General features: G+C 43.6%; 1 protein-coding gene across 1 annotated transcript; it reads right to left on the reverse strand.

Moving 5' to 3' along the window:
- Positions 1-22,025: 22,025 nt before the first annotated feature.
- Positions 22,026-24,620, reverse strand: LOC136545803 (probable indole-3-pyruvate monooxygenase YUCCA9). The gene is made up of 3 exons (XM_066537776.1): positions 23,741-24,620; positions 23,276-23,647; positions 22,026-22,797 (listed from the first exon to the last, which is right to left on the reverse strand). The coding sequence occupies exons 1-3, from the start codon at positions 24,419-24,421 to the stop codon at positions 22,615-22,617; spliced, it is 1,236 nt and encodes a 411-aa protein (XP_066393873.1). The 5' UTR covers positions 24,422-24,620; the 3' UTR covers positions 22,026-22,614.
- Between the last annotated feature and the right edge of the window lie 1,165 nt (positions 24,621-25,785).

The following is a 25,785-nucleotide window of genomic DNA, read 5'->3' on the forward strand; positions in this document are numbered from 1 at the left end:
CGTGCAACTCAATGCTCAAAATATTAATGTCATTTTGAGTACATTAAGTGTGAGGTTCAAGATGAGGCAATCTTTAATGGACAACCACCTCCGAAGAGTGCTCATCTCATTTGGACTAGACTTTTTGATTTATATGGAAAATCCAAATGTGATGATGCACTTGAGATTGAGTCAATGGAAAGTATGTCCATTGTGTCTTCATACAGCGAAGAAGCCTCACAAGACCTCAAGAGCGCCGAGCCAGAGCAAGAAGTGCAAGCAGCGCATGACCTGCTGTCGGCCTACACAGGTATGTCTACCGAACGTGTCTGATATGGCCGAGGCAGTAGAGCAGCAAGTAGTTGTTTGCAACGATGCTGAAGCCCGGTGGTGACCAAGTGATGAGTCAACCTCAATATCTTATGATACTCATCACTTGTATCTCATGGCCAAGAAAAGCAAGAAGAAGAGTAACAAGAAAGATCAAGAAAAGGAGAAAGCACAAGTAGATGATCAAGATGAGAGTGATGTTGAAGTTGAAGACAACTACAACCTTGATCATCTCAACCTTAAAGATAAGTTCATCATCATGAAGATAGTTGAAAAGAATGATGAGCTTGAAGAAGAGATTGAGAAGCAAGAGAAATCACTTAAAAAGCAAGAATTGTTTCTCATCTCCAAGATGGAAGAACTAAAGGCTCTAAGTGAAAGGCATGAAAAATTGTCAATTGAGCATGCTTTAGTTACTAACTCCTCTTCTAGTGTTTCACAACTAGATAAGGAAAACTTGGAGCTCAAGGCAAGGCTAGATGAACTATCAAGCAAGTATAATGTGCCACAAGCAAACTATGTTCATCTAAAGTTCTCTCATGATGAAGTAGTAGAATCAACATCATGCTTGAGGTGGCTCATGAGGTAGTGATCACATCGGTAAAATTTTCTCAACCTCTCACACATTCACTCACTAGTACACCATCTCAATTAAATATTTCTTGTACTAATGAATGTGCTCCTCAAGCAAGCCAATCTTCGATTGAACTAAATTTCATAGAAAACATAGAGCTCAAAGAAGAGGTGGAAAGATTAAAGAAAGATGTGATTCGGTTGAAGGGTAAGGAGAAAGCACAACCTTCTCAAGATAACCGTGATAACATGGTGAAGAAGCTTGAGAAGGGTTCAAACCTTGCTTCCTCTAAAGCCCAACAAAAGAATCACATTTCAAGCAAGGCCAACATAACCAAGAGCAAGAAACATGGAAAAGGGATGTGCTATGGTTGTGGATTGTATGGACATGAGTGGGCTATGTGTCCACACAAGAGTTGGCCCGACAAGTGTGAAGCGGTCGAACAAAAGGCCTCAAACAAGTTGGCCAACCAAAAGAAAAGTGATGGACAACGCGCTTGTCTCATGAGCAAGAAATTAGGGCATCCTACCAAGAAATGCCCAATGTACCAAGAGGCAAGAAAGGAAGCCCAAGTTGCAACAAGAAGATGCTATGGATGCAATGAGATGGGCCACAAGGTTGATAGATGTCTATATAAGCAAAACAAGCATAGAGCAAACAAAGGCCGCATATGCTATGCTTGTAGAAGAAAGGGGCATCTAAGCTATGAATGCCCAAATGGTAACGCTCCTAAGCCGAACACATTTGTTTATAATGATATGCTTAGGAAGACCACAAATGGAGTTAGCACTAGCAAGGTGTTGTGTTCACCACAAACTAGTGCTAAAGCCATTTGGGTGCCTAAGCACTTGTTGACTAACCCAAAAGGACCCAATAAGGGTTGGGTATCAAAGTGTGCTTAGGTTAATAATGTAGGTACTTGGTGAGAAGATGAAGGCTTCGGGGTGGTTGAGCAAGTAAATTGAAAATATTCACTCAATCTATCAACTAATTCTTATCATAATCTCTATATGGTTGACCCGAAGATAATTCAATGAATATATCATCTATTTCATCTTCACCATTGGTAACAAGTACCTAAACCTTATAGGATAGCCACTTTGTTCGTTTTGTGTTCAATAGTTCACAAATAGGCATATTTGTGAAATATTGAAAGTGGCTAATTAAATTCAATTGAAATGTATTTTATTTTGCCATATGATGCTTCTAATGGCTCTCTAGTAGAGCAATGTATTTGTTGAGATGCAGGGCATAAAATAAATACTATAGCTAAAATGAAGAATCACAAGCAGCGGGTTATTTGTTTCTGTTCTGCACCTATCGGACGTGTCCGGTATTACTATCGGACGTGTCCAGTATGGCTAGGGACAGAAAGAAAGTGTTTCTGTTCTACGTATTCCGGACGTGTTTGGTATACCTAGCGGACGTGTCCGGTATTGCAGGAACCAGAACACTAAATAGAATTGCAACTGAGTCTTTGATCCATATATTTTCATATATCCTCAATTTACTCAGAAGCTTGTGGTTTACCAAATCTAAGTAAATTGTGAGCATCTCTTGAACTCAAATTTTAAATATGGCAAATTATTTGGTTGTGGTTCAAAATAGAAAATTAACTCCTAAATTCTTAATAGAATAAAGTGCTAGTTGAAAGTTATTCAAATTACTTAAAACACTTATTTAGGGGGAGCTTAGTTTCTATTTTGCACCTTGTGGACTAACAAATTTATCCAGCATTCTTTGTAGTCCTTTAGATGAAAAATTGATTTCATATCTAGCATGATTATTTGGCAATTAAGGTCAACATAAAGATTATCATGCTATGAGTGGTATTCTTGTGGGCTCAAGGCAAAGGTATGTTTTTACATACATACATTGTAAGTGCATCTAAGGCCCTTTATATGTTAGAATGTGCATTTGTGTGACATAGGAGAGATGTTTTTCAAAACTCATTACTAGCATGTGTAGGTGGTGTGAATTTGAAAAACTATTTGAATCTTGGTCTTTGTGACCTAGCCTTGTCATGTGATAATTATAGCTCTCCTTGATTGTTTGATTAGCTAATTACACATGACATGACTTTCTTAAGTCCATAATCTACTATGTCTCACAATCTCTCTCTCAAGTAATCAAAATCTATATATGCCAAATATTTAGAAAAGAGAAGTGATACTCATGGCATTTGGACAAGAAAAGTAATTACACCTTATTTGGATCAAGGACATACATGTTTTTGGATCAAGAAATGATAGAGAAGGGGATTGAAAGTAAGTGAATGAATGAAATTTGGAACAAGAACAGCCAGCCCACAAATACCGGACGTGTCCGGTATGCTTACCGGACATATCCGGTATGAGCAGGGTTATAAAACAGTCGGTACCCCTTCGGCCAAGTTAGTTTTTCCTCTCTTCCAGCCAACCCAGCCGCCTCTCCTCGACCTTCATTGGCGATTTTGAGTTTCCACCATGAAAAGGGAGTGAGGGAGATTGGATCGGAGGGGATTTGCATCAAGATCGAAGGCTTCGGGACTTGGATTTCCAATTGCATCTTCATTCTCTCTCTCAAGGTACCCTAATACCGGACCTCATCTGATCTAAGCGGTTAGGGCATGATTTTGGAATTCGTTTAGTAGAGATGCTACATTACCTGTCTAGAAGCAATGCCCAAAGTTTGGAATTGATCTGTGAAGGTTTGAATCCTGGGACCCTGGTTAGGGTTGCTAGGCATGCACACCGGATGTGTTCGGTATGCCTACCGGACGCTTCTGATATGACCCAGCAGAGCAGGCCATCTGCTTCCCTTTGATTCAATCCAATTTGAGAATTGTTTATTAGGCTTAGCTTCTTTTGTATCTATGTTTTGCAAACCTAATGACAGTGGTGTGTCAAGGTAATTGTAAAACCATGGATAAAAGATTCTACGTCTAATTGCAATTCGAGATTAAATTTTGGGCATGTATCTAAAATTCTTTGCAAATCTTTGGATACAGGACATCAGCCATGAGTGGAAGATAGGAGCCTAGGTCCAAGCATAGGCATGATCCAGCACTAGAGAAATACAAGAAGGCAAGACAGGAAATGCATCCTAGATACAGTTAGCAGGAGCAGGGCAACAACAGGGGACTCTCTAGGGTTACTAGGGGTGATCCATAGTACAAAGAGGGAGACAGCAGTTCTTCCTCTGACATAGATACAAAGGAGTATAGAGTGGAGCCCAGTACCAAAAAGAGGAAGAGCACTGATAGAGGTTCAGATGGTGGCAACTCAGATGATGAGCAAGAGATTAAGGAGCAGGCAGTACCTCCAGCTCAGTACCAGCCAGGTCAGGGTATGCACTATGGTTTACTTGAGCCACATCCACCTAGTGTACCCTCTTATGTTTTTAGAGTTGACTATCAAGGGAAAGGCATGACCAGAAGAGCCAGAGATGAGAGGAGAATTGATCCAAGGGGCTTGTCTAGGATTCAGTTTGATCATCGATTTTAGACAGCCTTTCATATGGACTTCTACACTAGTGTGATCCTCACCAAAAACCCAGTGATTGCCATGTCTCAGTGGATTGACTGACAGTACATCAGAGATTTGCATAAGGCCTCCATTGATCACGCTATTGCCATTTGTGAGCATATAGGGGTTTATGAGATTATGGAGTTCCAGCATGACTGGAACACAGAGGTGGTAGCTCAATTCTACGCCACCCTATATATTAAGGAGGATGAGAGGTGTATGCACTGGATGCTTGAGGGCCAGTGGTACAATGTTGATTATGATGCTTTTGTAGCTCTACTTGGCTTCTCAGATGATGATCTTCAAAAAGATAGGATCCACATAGAGCAGGTGTTGCCTCCATAGCAGCTTGCCTACATGTACCCACCAGGGGGTGAGAGAGGAGCAGTGGGGAAGGTTCTAGGTCTTCACCCTACTTATAGATACCTGGACAGGATGTTTAGAAAGATCATTGATTGCAAGGGTGGAGATAAGGGAAACATTGCAGATTATTCCTGGAACCTGCTCCATAGGATGACACCTAATGCACGACCCTTCAGTGTCTTTGACTTCATATGGTGTGAGATCAGGAGCGTTGGCGAGAGGCCCCTCAAGGGCTGTGGTTTTGCTCCCAACATCATGCACATGATTGAGCAGGTCACAGGGCACACCTTTGAGTATGACAAGGTACATAAGGCCCTAAAGATTGTTGTAGACTTATCTGAGATTGAGGTACCTCCAGCAGGACCAGGAGGAGCAGTAGTAGCACCAGAGGCAGATGCACCTGCAGGTGGTGTAGCAGCAGGAGGAGGTTCTCCTCTACCACATGCTCCTTCACATTCTTTTTCACGTCGTCGTAGTCCTCCTTCTCCTATTCGTAAGATGTTTAGTGCTATCTTTGGGATGTGCAAAGACATACGGACCTATCAGCAGAAGAGGAGGGAGGCTAGGAGGAAGGACACTCAGACTCTAAAGTAGATTGCTGCTAGACTTGAGCTTGATCCTCCTAGATCTCCACTATTAGATGAGGCAGCTAGTGAGCCTAAGACTGAGGAGCAGCAGCAGGACAGGTACGACATAGAACTTGCTGAGTTCCTTCAGCGATAGCAGCAGCAGCAGGCACTAGAGCACCCTGATACTTTATCACTACAGGCTCATGTGCCTACCCACTCTCAACCATGTCCCAGAGCAGCATACGAGTATGCTTCAGACTAGTGGAGTGACCTCACAGGTAGTTTCAGCTACTACGGGTCTGGTGGCTATGATCTGTCTAGTGCAGGTGGTTCTCGTCTAGCCGGTGCTATATGCTCAGATGATGAGGATGTTGGTAGAGATGAAGATGAAGATGAGTGATCACAACTTTCAGGATAGCTTGCAGTCCCTTTGTCCTTAGTATGTCATTGTTGGACCTTTGTGGTGATAGATGACAAAGGGGGAGAGAGATTGATTAAAGCTTCAGGATTTTTATTTCATTTGCTTATCTTTATACCTGAAAATATGTCCTGCAGGCTGTAATCTTTTGAGCTTCATTAATGTTTCTAGAGTTTGAGGTAGATTGTATCATGTGAGAGATGAGACTTACTTATGTTTTATCTATGTATCTCTTGAGACATGATCTTTATTTATATATTAGTGGCTTGTGGACTTGAGAAAATGTGTAAAGAGTGCTATGTGTGACATACATGTGTTTTATTTATTTTCATAAGGACTATGCACGCTAGAATGAAAATATTTGATGTGATGCCTTTATATTTATTTTTATGTCATATATCTTGTCATATGCATCACGATTTTACTTTGTCACACACACATGCACCCCACGGATGCAATGATTTAGGGGGAGTCTCCAATATGTTTTAGTATGAGCAATTGACATTTGAGGTTATTTTGTGAATTCTAATCATAAGCATATATTAAGGGGGAGCCTCTCATAAATCATTGAACTCAAAAGCTTAAATATTTATATTCTTTTATAAACTTTAATCAAGTTGTCATCAATCATCAAAAAGGGAGAGATTGAAAGTGCATCTAGCCCTTTAGTGGGTTTTGGAAGATTGAATGACAACGTGATTAAAGGTCTAACCCATTTGCTAAGTGTGGACAGGTAATAGGTTATCTCACATTTACTTTATGATAGCCAAAATAATGTGTTGTTGTATAAACAATATAGTTCAAGCACAAGACAATAATGCAAATGGAATTCGTGCAAAGGCTTATTTATTGTGGGATTTCCATGTACTGTGTGAAAGCAAGCCCGATAAAAATTAGTTGATGAGACATGAGAGATTGCATATGGAATGGTATCATATTTGAAGTTTGCTAAATTGAAATGAAAAAGATAACAATACAAATGAATGGATGATTCAACACAAGATGTGACTTGATGGCTTGAGATGGTGAAGACAGTAAAGAAAGGCTTCGAGGTACTAAGCAAGAGTGAAGAGCAAGCGACAGCTTGGCGGCCGAAGAACCTAGCTACGGTGAAGAAGAAAGTACTTGCATTTAGTTGAGGTACTAATCAAGCTATGATTGTCATATTGATGTGGAGGATCAAATCTATATTAGACAAAGTATTGAAAGTGACTTGTTGCATTTGGAGTTATTCATAATTAATGAATGGAACCAAGTCATGTGCTCAAGATGGCTATGCTCAAGTAAAAAGATCAAAAATCGACATGTTGGCACCCTCACTTGATGAAGATTTAAAGATACGACATCAATTCAAAAGAGATCAACTCAAGTGGTATAAATTCATTTTTCCTTTGATCTTGAGTTTAATAGGTATGTCGTACTATTAAGAGGGATGCATCATGTTGATAGATAATCATTCATAAGTGCTCAAGCCAACCCATGTGAGTTTTGAGTGTTTGAGCGACAAAAGAGCTAATCTATTTTTTGCTGGTCTGGCAGGTAATGATACCGGACGTGTCCGGTATTTGCCCAGCAATGGTAATGCTGTTGTTCTTGGGTTGGTTCATAGGGAGTTCCGACGTAAGTCAGAAGTTCCAACGGTCGGGAGTTTTGGCAATGGTCGGGAGTTCCGACGTCTTGCGCTTAACTGACTTGGAGAGTTCACTATGGTGGTCATACCAGACATGTCTGGTATGGACAGTCAAAGGCCAATAGCTAGTTTTCAAAAGCCTTGAGGGTTGAGAGTTCCAACATGTATCGGGAGTTCCGATGGTCGGGAATTCTAGCATGCATCGGGAGTTTGACACCTTACATATTTTAACTCAGTTACTATGGTTTTCAAATGTGCTGAGGGTCGGGAGTTCCGACAGTCGGAAGTTCTAGCATTCATCGAGAGTTCCGATGCCTCACAACATCACTGTAACTTAGTTACCATTGGCGCAGTATAAGTCATACCGAACGTATCCGGTATGTCCGGTATGCCAACGGCTAGTTTTTCCAAGGGGGCTATAAATACCCACAAGCCTCCACCTTTGGAGGCTGCTGATTTTACTGATACACATACACATTTTTGAGCCTTGCCAACTCTCCCAAACCCTCTCTTAGTGAGTGTGTGATCCAAATCGCAAAATCCATTTGTGGGTTAAGAGAGAATTTAAAAAAGAGAGCAAGCCACCACTTGAGCACTTGTGCATATTGTCAATCTCGTGATTTGCATTTGTTACTCTTGGACTCTTCGGTCCTAGACGGTTAGGCGTCGCCGAAGAGCACCTGAGAGATTGTGGAGTGTCTCAGAAAGTTTGTAACCGTCGATTCCGCCGCCTCGGAATCAACTAGTGGAAGGAGGAAAAGGAGTTGGAAAAGACTTCGGCTAGAGTGACCTTCATGGTACCCTCTAGGGCTGACCTTCGCTGGGTCACCCGCAGCCCCCTCAACTGAGAGTAGGACTCGAACGAGTTCAAACTTTGGTAAAACAAATATCGTGTTTCAATTCGCATTTCATTTGATATTTGTGTTGCTCTAGCTCTTGTGTAGGTTCTCTGTGTATATTGTCATCTCTAGTAGGTACCTATAGTTTGGCTTGAAGATAGAAATCGAAAGGAGCAAGTTTGGGGCTGTTCTACAGAAATCATGTATACCGAACACGACCGGTATTCATACCGAACACGTCCGGTATTTCCTGCCTGTGCTGAATATATTTGTTCTCTGTTCTAACTTTGTGTTGCAGGATTGTAGCTTCTATATATATTCTTTATACCTTGTATACTCTATGTCTAACTTGTGAGGGGTGATATTACTCTTTATTTAGAGTTTCCATTTTGGAAACTCCCTTTAAGGTTGGCGGGATCCTTTGGTTTTGCGAATCCTTCAGAGGCGGCTCTAAGTATTCCAACATCTAAGGCTTCTAAATAAGCCTCCATGCGGATTTTCCAATAAGGAAAATCATCTCCCTCAAAGATAGGAGGAGGTCCATCCCCATGGGACATCTTTCTCTAGACGGTTAAGCCTAATTTTAGCGAGCACGAGGCTCTGATACCAATTGAAATGATCAAGATGCCCAAGAGGAGGGTAAATTGGGCTAATTCTAAAATTCTTTGCAATAATTAAACTCTACACTTAGCCCACTTCACCTCTTGTGCCTAGAATGCGTTTCTATTGTTCTACCGCACAAAAATTTTACATTCTAGGTTTCAATCCTGCTCTAGCATGACAATTCTAAGAATGTAAAGACAAGAAATGAATTGCTCAAATATAAATGCTTAAAGTAAAAGAGAGGGAAAGGAACGCGGCGATGTTTTGCCAAGGTATCAGAGAGTCGCCACTCTCCACTAGTCCTCGTTGGAGCAGGCGCAAGGGTGTAGCTCCCCCTTGATCCGCTCAAGGATCAAGTGCTCTCTATGGGCTAATTCTTCGATACTCCATCACGGTGAATCGCCCACATCCACTCACAACTTGAGTTGGGTCATCCACAAGCTCTGCCGGATGATCACCAAACTCCCAATCACCATCAAGCCATCTAGGTGATGGCGATCACCAAGAGTAACAAGCATAAACTCCCACTTGACCGCGACAAGCCTAATGAGAAGGGTAGATGCACACTTGCTACTCTCCTTGCACTAATGAGGCCTTAATCTTGGATTCTCAAATCTCAATCATCTCACTAGGCTCTTGCTCTCCTTTGCACTCTCAAGGGTGTTTCTCAGCTGAACAAATGGGCAAGAGACCTCCCTTGGACGAGTGAAGTTTGTATTTATACCCCCTCATTCAAAACATAACGTTTAGAGGCTGAGTCATCACTCTGCAGGGTGTCCGGACGCTCCAGTTAGGGTGAATGGACGCTCCGGTCAGGTATCCCTGCCACTGTGTCAGAAAGAGCTGTTATGTTCTGACCAGACTCTGACCAGACGCGGGAAATGTCCTAATGGCTAGAGGGGAGGTGAATATCCTATTAAGAATTTGTACAACAACACTTAAAAACCGGTTAGACAATTATGAGGCAAAGCAAGTGTTGCGCTAGCCTACTAAAAATGCAAGCCACCCACCACAATTCTAGTTTTTATTGTTTCTAACCACACAATGACTATGGCACTACACTAAGTTAGTGTGCTCTCAAAGCCTAACTAAAGAGCCACACTAACCAAACTAACAAGCTCTCACAACTAGCTATACTAAAGAGCTTGATAACTAGTTTACGGTAATGTAAAGAGAGAAAGCAAGACAATTATACCACCGTGTCGAGGAATGAACCAATCAATCACAAGAATGAAAACCAATCACCTCGGAATCAAATGATGACACAATGATTTTTTATCGAGGTTCACTTGCTTGCCGACAACCTAGTCCTTGTTGTGGCGATTCAATCACTTGGAGGTTCACGCGCTAATTGTCATCACACGCCAAACCCTCAATAGGGTGCCGCACAACCAACACAAGATGAGGATTACACAAGCCACAAGCAATTTACTAGAGTACCTTTTGACTCTCTGCCAGGAAAAGGTCAACAACCCCTCACAATCACTACGATCAGTGCCAGAGACAATCACCAACCTCAGCTCGACGATCCTCGCTGCTCCAAGCCATCTAGGTGGCGGCAACCACCAAGAGTAACAAGCGAATCCCGCAGCGAAACACGAACACCAAATGCCTCTAGATGCAAACACTCAAGCAATGCACTTAGATTCTCTCACAATCTCACAAAGATGTTGAATCTATGATGGAGATGAGTGGGAGGGCTTTGGTTAAGCTCACAAGGTTGCTATGTCAATGCAAATGGTCAAGAGAGTGAGCTGGAGCCGGCTATGGGGTTAAATAGAAGCCCTCATGAAATAGAGCCGTTGTACCCCTTCACTGGACACAACACGGGGTGACCGAATGCTCCAGTCATATCGACCGGACGCAGGACCCCTGCGTCCGATCGCCCGATGCTTGCCACATGTCATCGGCTTCAAACGCTGATCGCCCGATCTCAACGGTGATCAGTATATTTAAGTAGTGATCGGACGCACCAACACCAGTGTCCGGTCGTTTCTAGTAAGGTACCAGAAGCGAAAAATCACGACCGGACGCGTCCGATCATGATCGACCGGACTCACCTAGCGTCCGGTCACTCAATGTCTACCCTACGAGCTGCCTATGTCATCATACGTCATACTGACCGGACTCAGGCCCTGAGCGTCTAGTCATTTCTCACGCCAGCATCCGGTCATGAGACCAAAACCGCACGCTCACTGCTATCACTGACCGAACGCGTCGGTCCAGTTGAGTCCAGTGTCCGGTCCACTCTGTGATACACTGTCTTTTCTATATAGGGCGCCGGTGGCACCATCGGACTGTCCACCGGTGAAGTTTCTAACGCTTGCTCAAATATGCCAACCAACAAGTGTATCATCTTGTGCACATTTGTTAGCATATTTTCACAAATATTTTCAAGGGTATTAGCACTCCATTAGATCCTAAATGCATATGTAATGAGTTAGAGCATCTAGTGGCACTTTGATAACCGCATTTCAATACGAGTTTCACCCCTCTTAATAGTACGACTATCGATCCTAAATGTGATCACACTCTCTAAGTGTCTCGATCACTAAAACAAAATGGCTCCTACCACTTATACATTTGCCTTGAGCCTTTTGTTTTTCTCTTTCTTCTTTTTAAGTCCAAGCACTTGATCATTACCATGACATCATCATCATCATATCATGATCTTCATTTGCTTCACCACTTGGAATATGCTACCTATCTCATGATCACTTTAATAAACTAGGTTAGCACTTAGGGTTTCATCAATTCATCAAAACCAAACTATGAGCTTTCAACGCGTCCGGTCACGAAAACTGCTCTCTGGAACCTTACTGATGTTGATCGGACATTGGCACCCAGAGTCTAGTCACTTCGCTGTTCAGCGTCCGGTCAGCACTGACCGGACGCATCCGATCAGGAATCTCCCTCTCTAGAACCTCTCTGGAGTTGACTGAACTCTGGCACCCAACGTCCGGTCATTTTTCACTCAGCGTCCGGTCGCAACCAGATAGCTCCAGTTGATCAAATGAACTGATTGGACTCACCCTTCAGCGTCCGGTCACAACCAGACCAGCGTCCGGTCAGTCATTTGACCCTCCATTCACTTCCAACTCGAAATCATATATGAATGAAGTTTGCTCCAATTAATCTTAGGGCTACTCTGGAGCTACCTAGTGCTAGATTTGACAAGTGTGCACCACACCTAACTCACTAGACTCACATACGTCAAGTTACTAGTTCATACCCCCTTAATAGTACGGCCAAAGGAAAAACAAAGTTCTAAACTACTCTAAGTGTCTCTTCAACACCAAACGACACTTAGAACTAGTCCATCCTTAATCTTGTCGTCCATCCTTTGAAAACCGAAATGATTTCCATCGTCAGAGGCATGACCATCATGATTGCCCAATCAATTGCCATTACCATGACCTAACTTAATTGTCTCTACAAAACACACGTTAGTCATAGTAATCTCGTATTGTCATTAATCACCGAAACCCAACTAGGGGCCTAGATGCTTTCAATGTAACATCTGCAATGACACTTATGGCAGCATGGTGAGACAGTATGAGAAAGAAGGCCGAGTGGGTGCCTTTTGACAGGCTAAGCCATGGCTCAACTTTGAGCCCATTAGCCTAACACATTAAGGGTCTGTTTGGTATAACTCAGTTTCACTAGTGAATCAACTTTTGATGGCTTTGCTCTAAAAACAACTTTACCGAGTAGAGCTAAATCTATTTTCATAAACGTTTGGTAAAACATCTTTTTAGGAAAGATAGCAGAGAGAAAGCTGGAAGAAACTAACATTTTCAGCTTCACCTAGCTTCACCCAGAGAACCACGCATGTGAGAGGAGCTGAAAAACAACTTTTAGGGAAAAGTTGTTCCACCCAAACCCATTTGGCAAGAGAAGATGAAAATAGCTTTGTGAAGCTGATTGATAAGCTCTACCAAACACACTCTAACATAGCACCAAGGCGCCACCGCCCTCTTAGTCTCTCTTCTGACTCTCTTGCGCTCGCTCATATCAGAGCACGTCATCTACTCGCCATCCCTAGAAACCGTTCATTGCGGCGGACTTTCTCATTCGTTTGCATTTAGAGCATCAATGCACCACTGCTCGTCACTCATCGGGGCATATGGCTATCGCCCGCCGATCGATCCGCCAAGTTGCTCTAGTGTTGGCCCACTTAAAATTTTGGTCTAGCTCCTCCACTTGTGTGTGAGAATAGGGGCAAAACCAACTTGGTGAACATTGACGAAGGAAAATCAATCTCACGGCGGTTTGACTGTTCTGAACAGCGACACGGGGTAATCGACCCCTGTCCAGACCAGTCAGTACCTTGGCAGCGTATGTATGTGGTGTGGTCGACATAGGTATCCCGGCCGCTGAATATCGAAAGCTCCCCGGATGGGAGTCGCCTAATTGAATTGCCACAGCTATAAGGCGTGTTGATGTTTCGGAAAACGACGCTAGAATCGGCGATCCTTCCCGTGGCCTGGCCACCGATCGAAAACGACACGCCAAGAGATGGGAGGGAGGGAGTGGGAGGGGCGCCTCTGCACGCCTTGTGCCGATGCCGATGCTCCGGACACATCGCTTTCCTGTAGGCGGCCTGCAAGGGTCTACTGCCATAATGCCACTGATAGGGAGCATGGCGCTGGCGCCTCCTCCTCTGCTCTGCACCGTGGCCTCGACGAGCTTGTACAGACTTCAGTTTCGCAAGCGTTTAGTGTACGTACAGTACAACACGCCCAAATAGGATTTGCTTAATTTGGAATCGTTACAAGCGCGGGGAGTTATTTCGCACATGCTTTAGGGATGCCAGCAGCTTTATTTCCCTTGGTACGTTGGCCTATTTAACCGTATATATACATGGTTGCTTGCCATCTTCACAAAAATGGCTGATTTGAGTGCTACACGGTGATCAACCTGTAAGCTGGAATTTATCTTCGGAGATTTAAGTTAGGTTCAAGGTTTGCTCCAAAATTTTTGGCATATACATTTCAATTCAAAATTTGTCTATTAAACTTGTTTGGCCACAAAAGAGTGGGTAAATATACTTTCAAACGATACTTTCCAAAAAAAGGTTGGCTGACCATATATAGTCACCAAAAATGTGGAACCATGCATCATACTGTTAGGGAACTCCTTTGGATTGAGGAGAAACTCAATCCACATGAGGAATGGGTGTATCCAAAAGAGCCCTTGAGTACATTCCCCGATCAGGCTCCTTAGAATCCATCAATGTAAGAACTAGGTGCTGAAGCTTGGCTTTAACACGATTTGGGAAAAAACATGGTCAGAGAGTGTGTGGGACTAGCAATTACTAAAAGTATTACAGTAACTCTTAACCATAGTGTTCAAGCTCAGTTTTTCGGTTTAGTTGTCATCGTCGTCGTTTTTTTTCTGGGTTCCGCCCCTTGAGGTTGCTCTTATTGCTTTGTTGTACTACCCAGTCTATGTCTTTTCTTCTACTTAATATCATCAGTACCTTTTCTACATGGCTCGTTTCAAAAAAAAGGTGTTCAAGTTCATGGTTGTTGAAGCGAGCCAAGGCCGAGTAGCTCTCTAGCCTCGAGCCTTCTAATCTGCACTATATAGGTGAGATGGTGGATCTACGTTATTGGATATTCTTTTAGGCAAAATACACATGCATACCCTTCTTCATTGGGTCCTTCAGCAATTTGCTCAGGGGTGGTATTACTGTCACAGATGAGATCTGGTGTTCTCTACTAGACTTTCCACCACAAATGATGAATAGTATTGAACCTTATTATTCCCTGCAACCCCAGGTAATGTAAAGGTAATCCATGGATTCCAGCGCGATGATGCTGCTCTTTCACTACAACAAAGTTAGATTAAAGTTCAGGCATCGTTAGAACGGCATATATGTCAACGAGTCCATCTGGGACCGGCCGGGCGTCGTACTTTGTAAGCCTTTTTTTTTCTCTCTTTTTAATAATGGATAGCATAACTCCTGCCACTCCTTTCAGTAAAACCAAACCGAAACCAGCATATTGGTCCCATTAATTTGCAATGGAGAAACATAGGTTCTTATTACCGTACGCAAAATATCATATGAAATTCCTGAAGGAACTTATGCTCTATAGCTCAATGCTCTCTTTTCTTCCAAAGTGAAGAACTTTAGTAACAATTTTTAATCGACATATGCCAAACACACAAAACACAAAATATAAACAGTTAGGTGCGTGACAGAAATCACGTTAACTTGTTACGTGTATGTTGCCCTTTTTTAGATAATGACATGTTGCTGCTGGATGCTCAAATTGTTAGATAATTAGGCATTTTCATGGTCAATTTAATCTAGAAATAAAACATCAGCAGGTTTGTGACAATATATATATGTGCATGTGTATATCACTAACAAATGCTACAGCATGCAAGTATGACATACCGATCAATACAGTAAGTACGCAAAGTACGGTAATCAGAGAGTTAAGATCGTACCCAGCGGAGGGTTCCATGCCGAGGGCAACGGAGGCTCCATTCGCACCAGACAAATTGCGTTGCTCGAAGTTGTGGACCACAGTCGATGCAGGAAGATGTTCGCAGTGCAGTTCCATAAATGGTCACCGGGAAGAAGACACATTGCTGTTCCGCAAGCGATCACCAGGAAGAAGACGGGTTCCGCGATCACCAGGAAGAAGACGTCGGACGAGCAGTCGTGGAATCGCTCCCCAAAAACCTAACGTCGCACACCCCGTGCAAGGTTCGCAGGCGGACAAGGGTTCTGGAGGCACCTGCTCTCCCGCTACTCCGTGCGAGCAGAGGTACGGGACGGGGAAGCCAAAGGGCGGCTGAGATGTGGTCTCTCGGAAGCGAAGGAAGGGGGGAAGACTGACGGAGGGCTTTCTATTTTATGCCTAGGGCAGGGAGGGAGAGAGCTAGCAGAGGAATTCAAGAGTCGGAGACACAGAGAGACGGTAACTGGCGCAATCAACTCGTCTCCACCATTAAGGAGAGAAACTCCCATAATTATGTGGATTAAGTGGCAAAACCTGGCCACGCCCGCCCGTCCGCTCGCTCGTCGCCCGCCTGCCTGCAACGCCACGCCCACAGCCCGGCCCGGCCCGGCCGGCGGTGGCGGCGCCGACGCGTCCGCGCGCATGTGACACTCCTTTGTCATTTTCTCAGCTTCTCAATTAAGATGGATAATTTCGAACCAAATAAGTTGAGTAAACGTTCAGTCAAAATCTCATACGATATTAAACTATACAACGCTTAATGTTACATACCATAGAGTTTTATTTGATTTATTAAATATTATACGGGCTAAGCACATAATATATCCAACAATCCCCACCAAACTCTAGGGTTTGTAACAAAGTAGTCTCAGAACCATATTTCTTTTATATACCAGTGTTTCGATGGAGACTGTTAATTTGAACATCCATCTAGAGCGATAGTTTCACTCAGTCACAACTAAACAATGAACTAAACCTTGAATTGATAGTTTTGTGTGAGGTGAATGTTACTAAAGTCATTAGCTGATACTAGGCTGCAAAAGACATCCCCTCTATTTGAAGCATATAAGTCAGACTTCAGTGCCTTTCATGAGTATTTAGGTATCACCCAAATCTCATAGATTGTCATATAGGTGTGTTCCTCAAAAGATGTTCTGTAGGACAACATCTTGGCTTTAGCAAGCTACTTGGAACACATTAAGATAAAAAACAACCCGCCTTACAGAAAGGAAAGATATACATCAGAAAATGAGTCTTACTAAGGATCTTTTCTCATAATTTACTACTAGCTTGTTTCACCATCTTACTTCACGGGATCTCCGATCACATAGAACAGGTTACCACTATAGTAAATTTCAAGTGGGTCTCAAACCCATCTTTCTCGATGCACTTTCTATCACATTGCGTGATAGACCCTTAGTGAACTGATCTGCCAGGTTGTTAGACGTGTGAACATAGTCCAACGCTATTACTCCGAAGTTTCTCAATTTTCTGATATATTTTAGTCATCTCTTAACATGCCTTGTAGACTTCATGTTATCCTTAGAACTGTTAACCTTTATAATCACAATTTGGTTATCGCAGTTCATAGAAATAGCCGGTATGGTTTTTTCAACAACCGGCAAATCTATAAGAAGATCACGAAGCGACTCGGCCTCAGAGCCAGCGGTGTCTAATACTGTGAGTTCTGCTTTTATTGTAGACTTCGTTAAGATAGTCTGCTTGCAAGACTTCCAAGAAACAGCACCACCTCCAAGCGAAAACACATATCCACTTGTGGCATAAAGCTCATCAGCATCAGAGATCTAGTTGGCATCACAATAGCCTTTCAGCACCTTCGGGTGTCTGGTATAACGAATACCATAGCTCATAGTACCTTTTAGATAGCGCATCACTCTCTCAAGAGAACGCCAGTGATCATCTCCCAGGTTTGACACAAACCGGCTCAGCTTACACATAGCAAATAAGATGTCAGGCCTTGTTGCACTAGCAAGATACATGAGCGAACCAATAATATGGGAATATCTCAATTGATGCCTTGCTATTCTCCGATTTTTTCTCAATAGCACACTAGGGTCATAAGGTGTAGGAGCAGGTTCATAGTCACTAAACCCAAAGCGACTCAACACCTTTTCCACATAATGGGATTATAACAGAGTTACCCCACCATCACCTTCTCTCAAAAGCTTGATATTAAGAATAACATTAACCTCTTCCAAATCTTTCATTTCAAAATTATTAGATAAAAATTCCTTCACCTCCTCAATCACTTTGAGGCTGGATCCAAAGATTAGTATGTCATCAACATATAAGCACAAAATAACTCCTTCACCCCACCATACCGATAGTACACACATTTGTCCGCATCATTCATAACAAAGCCAGCAGATGTTAGAGTTCTGTCGAACTTCTCATGCCACTGCTTAGGAGCTTATTTTAGGCCATATAATGACTTTAATAATTTACACACCTTGCCTTCTTGACCATTTGCTACAAACCCATCCAGCTGATCCATATAGATCTCCTCCTCTAACTCTCCGTTTAGAAAAGTTGTCTTAATGTTCTTTTGATGAATGATAAGACCATAGGAGGCTGCTAGGGAAAGCAAAACTCGAATTGTAGTCAATCGGGCAACCGGTGAATAAGTATCAAAGAAATCCTCACCTTCCTTTTGAGTATAACACTTGGCCACAAGTCTTGCCTTGTACCTCTCGATAGTACCATCAGGTCTAAGCTTTTTCCTGAACACCCACTATAGGCTTGCACCCATAGGAACGATCAACTATTTCCCAAGTTCTATTAGACATAATAGAATCCATCTCACTCCATACTGCTTCCTTCTATAAGTCAGCATCAGAAGAGGAATATGTCTCTTCAATGGTCGTTGGTGTGTCATCCATAAGGTATAAAATATAGTCATCACCAAAAGACTTTGCAGTACTATGTCTCTTACTTTTTCTAGTGACTATAGTGTCATCCTCCTCAGGATTTTGCATATAGGGTTCCTCAATTTGTTCTATCGGAGTAAAATTTTTATGTTCATGGGGAATTATAAATTCATGACCAATCGTGGTAGGTGCATTCTTCATGAGAAATTCATTCTAAAAAAATATAGCGTCTCTAGATTCCATGATTGTATCAACAACCATCTCAGAAACACTAGAATTTATAATTAAAAATCTATAACCCACGCTGTGAATAGCATAACCAAGAAAAACACAATCAACTGTCTTTGGTCCAAGCTTTCGCTTTTTGTTTATTGGCACATTTACCTTTGTCAAACAACCCCAAGTTCGCAGGTAAGAGAGATTTAATTTGTTCTTCTCCTATTCCTCGAATGGTGTAATTTCTTTGTTCTTTGTGGGCACCCTATTTAGGACATAACACACTGTTAATATAGCCTCACCCCACCATTCCTTATATAGTCCTACAGTCTCTAACATAGCATTAACCAAATTAATTAGAGTGCGGTTCTTTCTCTCTGCAATCCCATTGGACTGCGATGAGTATGGTGGCATCCTCTCATGAATAATTCCATGCACCGCTCAAAACTCAGAAAATTCATTTGAGACATATTCTCCCCCGCGATCGGACCACAAACGTTTGATTTTTTTCTCAAGTTGATTTTCTACCTCAGCTTTATAGACTTTAAAATAATGCAATGCTTCATCTTTAGTTTTCAATAAATACACGTAGCAAAATCTAGTATAATCATCTATAAATATCATGAAATATTGTTTACCGCCTTTAGTTAATTCACCATTCATTTCGCATAAATCAGAATGAACGAGTTCTAATGGTGCAAGTTCCTTGCCTCAGTAGCCTTGTGAGGCTTGCGTGGATGCTTCGATTGCACACACACCTAGCACTTAGAATCTTTGACTAAGTTAAATTTTGGGATTAAATTCAGATTTGCAAGCCGCGTGAGACAACCAAAATTAATGTGACAAAGTCGTGAATGCCATATATTCGACTCATTTGAAACATTAACATTGTTCACTACTTTATTACACATATTATCAAGTAAAGATAAGCGGAACAAGCCACCGCAATCATAACCTTTTTCAACAAATGTTCCATGTCTCGACACAACACGCTTATTGGACTCAACCACAATTTTAAAGTCATCACGACACATTTGAGAACCGCTAACAAGATTCTTTTTGATGGAGGGGACATGCTGCACGTTCTTTAATAGCACTGTCTTTCTCGAAGTAAACTTCAAAATGACCGTACCAGCATCAAGAACACGCGCATGCGAACCGTTTCCCATCAGCAAGGCTCCAGTCCTGCTGGTCTGATAGGAAGTAAACAAAGAAATATCAGCACACACATGAATATTAGTACCGCTATCCATCCACCACTCAGGTGAAAGACAAACTGAAAGAGCAAAAGGTAAAGAATTACCCTACCCAGATGTTCCTCCTCCAATCTCGCTAATCACCACATTTGCTGATTTCGTTTCTTGCTTATATTTACGGTCTGGGCACGCACTTGCCCAATGCTCATCACTTCCGCAAACAAAGAAACATCCACCTTTCTTGTTGTTTTTCTTCTTAAACTGAGCAGTTTGCTTAAGCTTTGTATTATTGTTCTCTTACATGTTCTTCTTTTTATTACAGGATGCAAATGAGTTTTTCTTCTACACTATATTGACAGTGGAAGACTCAACTCCTTTTCCATGGTTGTCTTTTGCTCTCGCCCTCTCCTCAACATCAAGAGATCCAATAAGCTCAACCACGCTAAACTCTTGTCTCTTGTGTTTTAGAGAAGTAGCAAAATCCTTCTAAGAAGGTGGCAGCTTAGCGATTATACCGCTGACCATAAACTTGTCGGGTAACAGATATGAAAAATGTTCTAGTTCCTTTGCTAGCGCCTGTATCTCATGAGCCTATTCCACTACAGAACAATTTTCAATCATTTTGTAGTCATACAACTGCTCCATAAGGTATAGTTCACTACCAGCATCAGAAACTCCAAACTTTGCCTCAAGAGCATCCCATAACTCTTTGCCTGATGTGCAAGATATGTAGTTTTTCTCATACTTACTATGAAGTGCACTAATCACAGCATCTTAAAACAGGGTATCGGCAACCAAGAATTTTTGCTCCTCCTCAAGAGTAAATTGTTCAGGCTTCCCCTGTGCGGCGTGATAGCAGTTCATAGCAGTCAACCACAATACCATCTTGGTACGCCATATCATGAAATTCTTGCCATCAAAATTATTCGGCTTCAAAGCAGCATCAAAACCACGGACAGAAAATTGCCTAACATTAGATTTTTAGATTGTTAGATAATTAGGCATTTTCATGGTTAATTTAATCCAGAAATAAAACATCAGCAGGTTCGTAACAACATATATGTGCATGTGTATATCACTAACAAATGCTACAGCATGCAAGTATGACATACCAATCGATATAGTAAGTACGCAAAGTACGGTAATCAGATAGTTAAGATTGTACCTAGCGGAGGGTCCCATGCCGAGGGCATCGGAGGCTCCATTCACACCAGACATAGTGCGTTGCTCGAAGTCATGGACCGCAGTCATTGCAGGAAGATGTTCGCAGTGTAGTCCCATAAACGGTCACCGGAAAGAAGACACATTGCTGTTCCGCAAGCGATCACTAGGGAGAAGATGGGTTCCGCGATCACCAGGAAGAAGATGTCGGACGAGTAGTCACGGAATCGCTCCCTAAAAACCTAATCGTCGCACACCCCGTGCAAGGTTCGCAGGTAGAGGAGGGTTCCGGAGGCACCTGCTCTCCTGCTACTTCGTGCGCGCAGAGGTACGGGACGGGGAAGCCAAAGGGCGGCTAAGATGTGGTCTCTCGGAAGCGAAGGAAGGAGGGGAAGACTGACGGAGGACTTTCTATTTTATGCCTGGGGCGGGGAGGGAGAGAGCCAGTGGAGGAATTCAGGAGTCGAAGACACGGAGAGACGGTAACTGGCGCGATCAACTCGTCTCCACCATCAAGGAGAGAAACTCCCATAATTATGTGGATTAAGTGGCAAAATCTGGCCACACCCGCCCGCCCGCCTACCTCGCCACGGCACGGCCCGGCTGGTGGCGGCGGCGCGCACGTGCCTGTGGCACTACTTTATCATTTTCTCAACTTCTCAATTAAGATGGATAATTTCCAATCAAATAAGCTGAGTAAACGTTCAGTCAAAATCCCATGCGCTATTAAACCTTGCAACGCTTAATGTTACATACCATAGAGTTTTATTTGATTTATTAAATATTATACGGGCCAAGCCCATAATGGACCCGTTCGGCTTGCTGAAACTTGGCTGAAAAACACTGTTCTGGCTGAATTGTTGTGAGAGAAAAATACTATTTCGGCTAAAAAAAATAAGCTGAATAGTACGGATTATATGGTAAGCTGAACATGGCCAATATATCCAACACAAAATGTGATATTTTTTTCCTATCCTGCTTTATTAATTGCATATTGCAGTAAACTTTTGATGAACTTTTGTGGCAGGATAGAGACAGACTTGGACTTCAATCCTGCGAGATACTTTACAGAAGTTGTATTCGTATGAAATCCTAACAGTGTCAAATCTCTTTGGACATTTTTAAAGTGACCGAGTTCTATGGTTAGGAAGAAGACTACCTTGAATAATCTCTGTTTTCCTTTTCCTGATTGCAAATAGTATGGAAACATGGTCCCAAATAGAACAGAAAAGCACAACTTAACTTGGAGCTAGGTGTTACTGTAATGTTTTAAAAAATTAAATAGAATAGGTCATTCTCATTGTCAACTCCATACATAAACATCAAGATGGTACACATGCATGTCAACGCTAACACTCTACCAACCACTAGAGGTAAGGTACTACTACTACTATACACAACTTTACTACATAATAACACTCCTCTGTACATATACAAGGGCCCATGGGTACAGCAAAATCTGGGCTCTACATGACGCGCTCAATATCTCCGGCCTTCTTGCCATTGCCCAAGCATGAAGCATCCATGACCGTGAGGCTCGCTCTCCAGTTTTCGGAACCTCCGGAGCCTGGATCCGCTGCTGTAGTATTCCGATGTGCGCTTGCTTCTCCTCTGTTTCTTGGTTTATTATGGTTACCCTGAACTTCGTTCTCTGCTCCAAGATGATCGATCACCTATATATCTCTGAATTTGTGCTTGGACAGCTCTTGGCCAAATTAGGTCAAGTTTTGCACTTTTGCTGGACATGCATGCATGATGACAAGCTACATATCTGAAGTTAGCAGGTCCATGCATGCATGAGAGGTCATCAATCGGTAAGTTGATGGGCATCCATCATCATCATCATTAGCATCATCATCGTCATCATCATCTTGTGGAGGTTTGCTTCTCCCATTCCACGGCGATGTCCTGCGCAACCTTGACAGCGTCGGAGGAGACGCCGGAGAGGCCTCTCCTGGTGAAGCCAACAGAGTAGATCCCTGACTCCCCCTTCCAGCCGTGTGGGAACGGCACCCTTGGGTACCCTTCCTCGGTGAAGAAATCACTTCCCTGAGCAGCACAAGAGGAGAGCCCCAATTTAGATGGACAGTGCAAGTTCTGTTTTTTTTTAAAAAAAAAAACTTTATGATATAGTATAACAGCAAAAAGTATTTAGAGGAATGGAGGATGGCACTTTTAGTACTACCTAACGGCTTTAGAACTGTCAAATTGGCATTAGAAATTAAGCCCTGCTTTGTTAGGCATCACTATCCAGCCTTTTTAGAGCGAGAGCGAGGCCCTTTTCGGTACAAATACAATGCATCCTCTTCTTATCAAGTTCTCATAAAAATGGTTTGTAAAGTTAGTTGCTAGCATAATTTCCTCTTTAGATTTTTCTTTTCTTCAACAATCAAAATCCTATGAAAGTTGAGGTTTTTATATATTAATTAACCACCGTTGTTATTGTGAATGAATGAATGAATGAAAAAAAAAGGTGAGCCAAGCACTATGGATGTGACATGCAAGAAGTTAATAAACATGTTTGTACCTTGAGCCACTGAGGGACGCTGCTGTGGTAGCCGGTGGCCAGTATGACCGCGTCGGCGGCGACGCGTCGGCCGTCGACGAGCTCGGCGCCGCCGCGGAAGAACCTCCTGATCCCCGGCACGACCTGTATGTGTCCGGAGCGGATCCTGGCGAGCGCGCCGATGTCGAGCACGGGGGTCCTTCCCCTCGCGTTCTTGAGCTCGAGCGGGCCCCCGGGAGGGCGGCGGATGCCGAGTTTGTCGAGGTCGCCGAGGAAGAGGCGCGCGAGGAGGACGAGGATGGCGTCCACCAGCCAGAGCGGCAGGAAGCGGAGGAGGAAGACGGCGACGGAGAAGGTGGCGACGCCGAACATCTCCCGCGGCAGGACGTGGACCTTCTTGCCGAGAAAGAAATCGATCGAGTCAGCCAAAGAGAAATAATCGAGTGATGGATGTAGTGGTCGGTGCGTCGTGTCGTGCGTGCTCACCGCGTCCCTGACGACCATGGATGGGAGGGCATTGTGGTCGCAGAGGTCGAGGCAGACCTCCATGCCGGAGTTCCCGCACCCGACGACGAGGACGCGCTTGCCGCGGTAGGCCTCGCCGCACTTGTACTCGGAGACGTGTGAAACAGGCCCCGCGAAGTCCTCCGCGCCCTCGAACTCCGGGACGATGCGCTCGGCGTTCTCGCCCGTGGCGACAACGAGCCAGCGCCCAATATACTCGGTGGCGGCGGCGCTGGCGTCCTCGGCGTCCTCGGCGCGCACCCTCCAGAGCCCCGCGGCGCCGTCGTAGCGCGCGGACGTGACGGCCTGGTTGAACCGCGGCTGGACGCCCGCTTGTTCCGCGTAGGCGTTGAGGTAGTCGACGAACTGGCGCTTGGTGGGGTACTCCGGGTAGTGGTCCGGGAACGGCATCCCGGGGAGCTCGCAGAAGTGGCGCGGAAGGTGCAGGCGCAGGCGGTCGTAGGTGCGGCGCTGCCACAGGGACGCGATGCAGTCGGCGCGGTCCAGCACGACGCAGGGAACCCCGCGCGCGCGCAGGCACGCCGCCACCGAGAGCCCCGCTGGCCCCGCGCCCACCACGATCGGCCCGTTCACCCACACCACCCGGCTCGCCGGCGCCGGCGGTGCTTCTGCTGATGATGCGTCGGCTGCTGCCGCTGCCATCGATGGATCGATGGAGTGATCGGTCACTAGCTTGTCTAGCTCGCTAGTTACTTCACTACTTGTAAACTAGTATCTGTTTCTCTCTCTGTATGGGTGTGTGTGTGTGGATATGTGATGGATGGATGGATCGAGTATTCGAGTATGTATGTATGAGACGAGAGAGACGGATGGGCGAAACAAAGTGAGTGAGAGGGAGAGGGAGGAGATGCCGGATGTGTTGCAATGGGCGGGTTGTGTAGGAGGAGGGGTTGCACTCATGGGGTTTAAATAGGGGAGGGGACGGACGGGCCGGCGGCGGATGGTGTTGTAAAACACAGAAATCATAATCCTAGTTCATATATAGGCTTTTATCAAAATCTTAGGCTTTGGTAGAGCTATATATACGTGGAAGTTCTATGTTGTAATTACCAATATATTCAGAGAAATGTAGAATAGTTTTCCTATCTTGTGTCTATTTGTTCTCTACTTTTATCTATTGCATTGATCATGAGAGATGAAGAGGGGAAGGTCCTAACCGCTGGCAACATGTTTTATAACACGTTATCAACACGACAAGCTCTTCGTTGACTTCGTCGTTGAAGCCATCACCGATCTTCGATGCCGGTGCTTGTACCACGACATCACGTCACGACTACTTCGACGACGTCGACATCTCCGACGTTGTTAGCGGAACGGATCTGCTACCCCTACCTGCAACTAATCAGCACTGCATTGACATACACCGTTGTCAAGCAGAAAGTTCTACAACAATGTCAAACACCCTACGTGGTATGTATCTACTAGCCACTGTCTTATATGACATGTGAGGTAGATCAAATTGAGATCATTTACAAGCTATGAAAGAATTGGCATCTCGCAGATCGCATAAGTCCCAAGCCGTCGAGCTGGGCTATTATTTTATCCTGTGTATATATTGTACTATTATACACGTGCATGGTTTTATGTACACATACATGAATGCGTAATGGGATTTGTATACGTCACCATCATCTAGGCTTAAATAAAGAATAGAAAAGGCATGATTCACGAAACCATGTGTCATGTTCGCTTGGCTGATAAGCCATAACTAAAAATATTGTTGGCTGATTTGTTGTGAGAGAAAAATATTGTTCGTTGGCTGAAAAAGTACGGCTTATAAGCCAAGCGAACAGGGCATATGACCTTGGCGTATCATGCACAATCTCATTAGGCCCCACTACACCACAACACTAATATAGCGTCACATGTGTGTCGTTATAAATATACTAATAACGTTGAACCGATTGGTCGATATAGCTGGCAGATCAAATATCGGTAAATGTGCTTTTTGCAATGAACTGTTGATCAGATATTTGCCTATAGATATTTGAGACTTTTACCTACGA

This window comes from Miscanthus floridulus, chromosome 3 (assembly GCF_019320115.1).
Source record: "Miscanthus floridulus cultivar M001 chromosome 3, ASM1932011v1, whole genome shotgun sequence".
Classification (NCBI taxonomy): Eukaryota; Viridiplantae; Streptophyta; class Magnoliopsida; order Poales; family Poaceae; genus Miscanthus; species Miscanthus floridulus.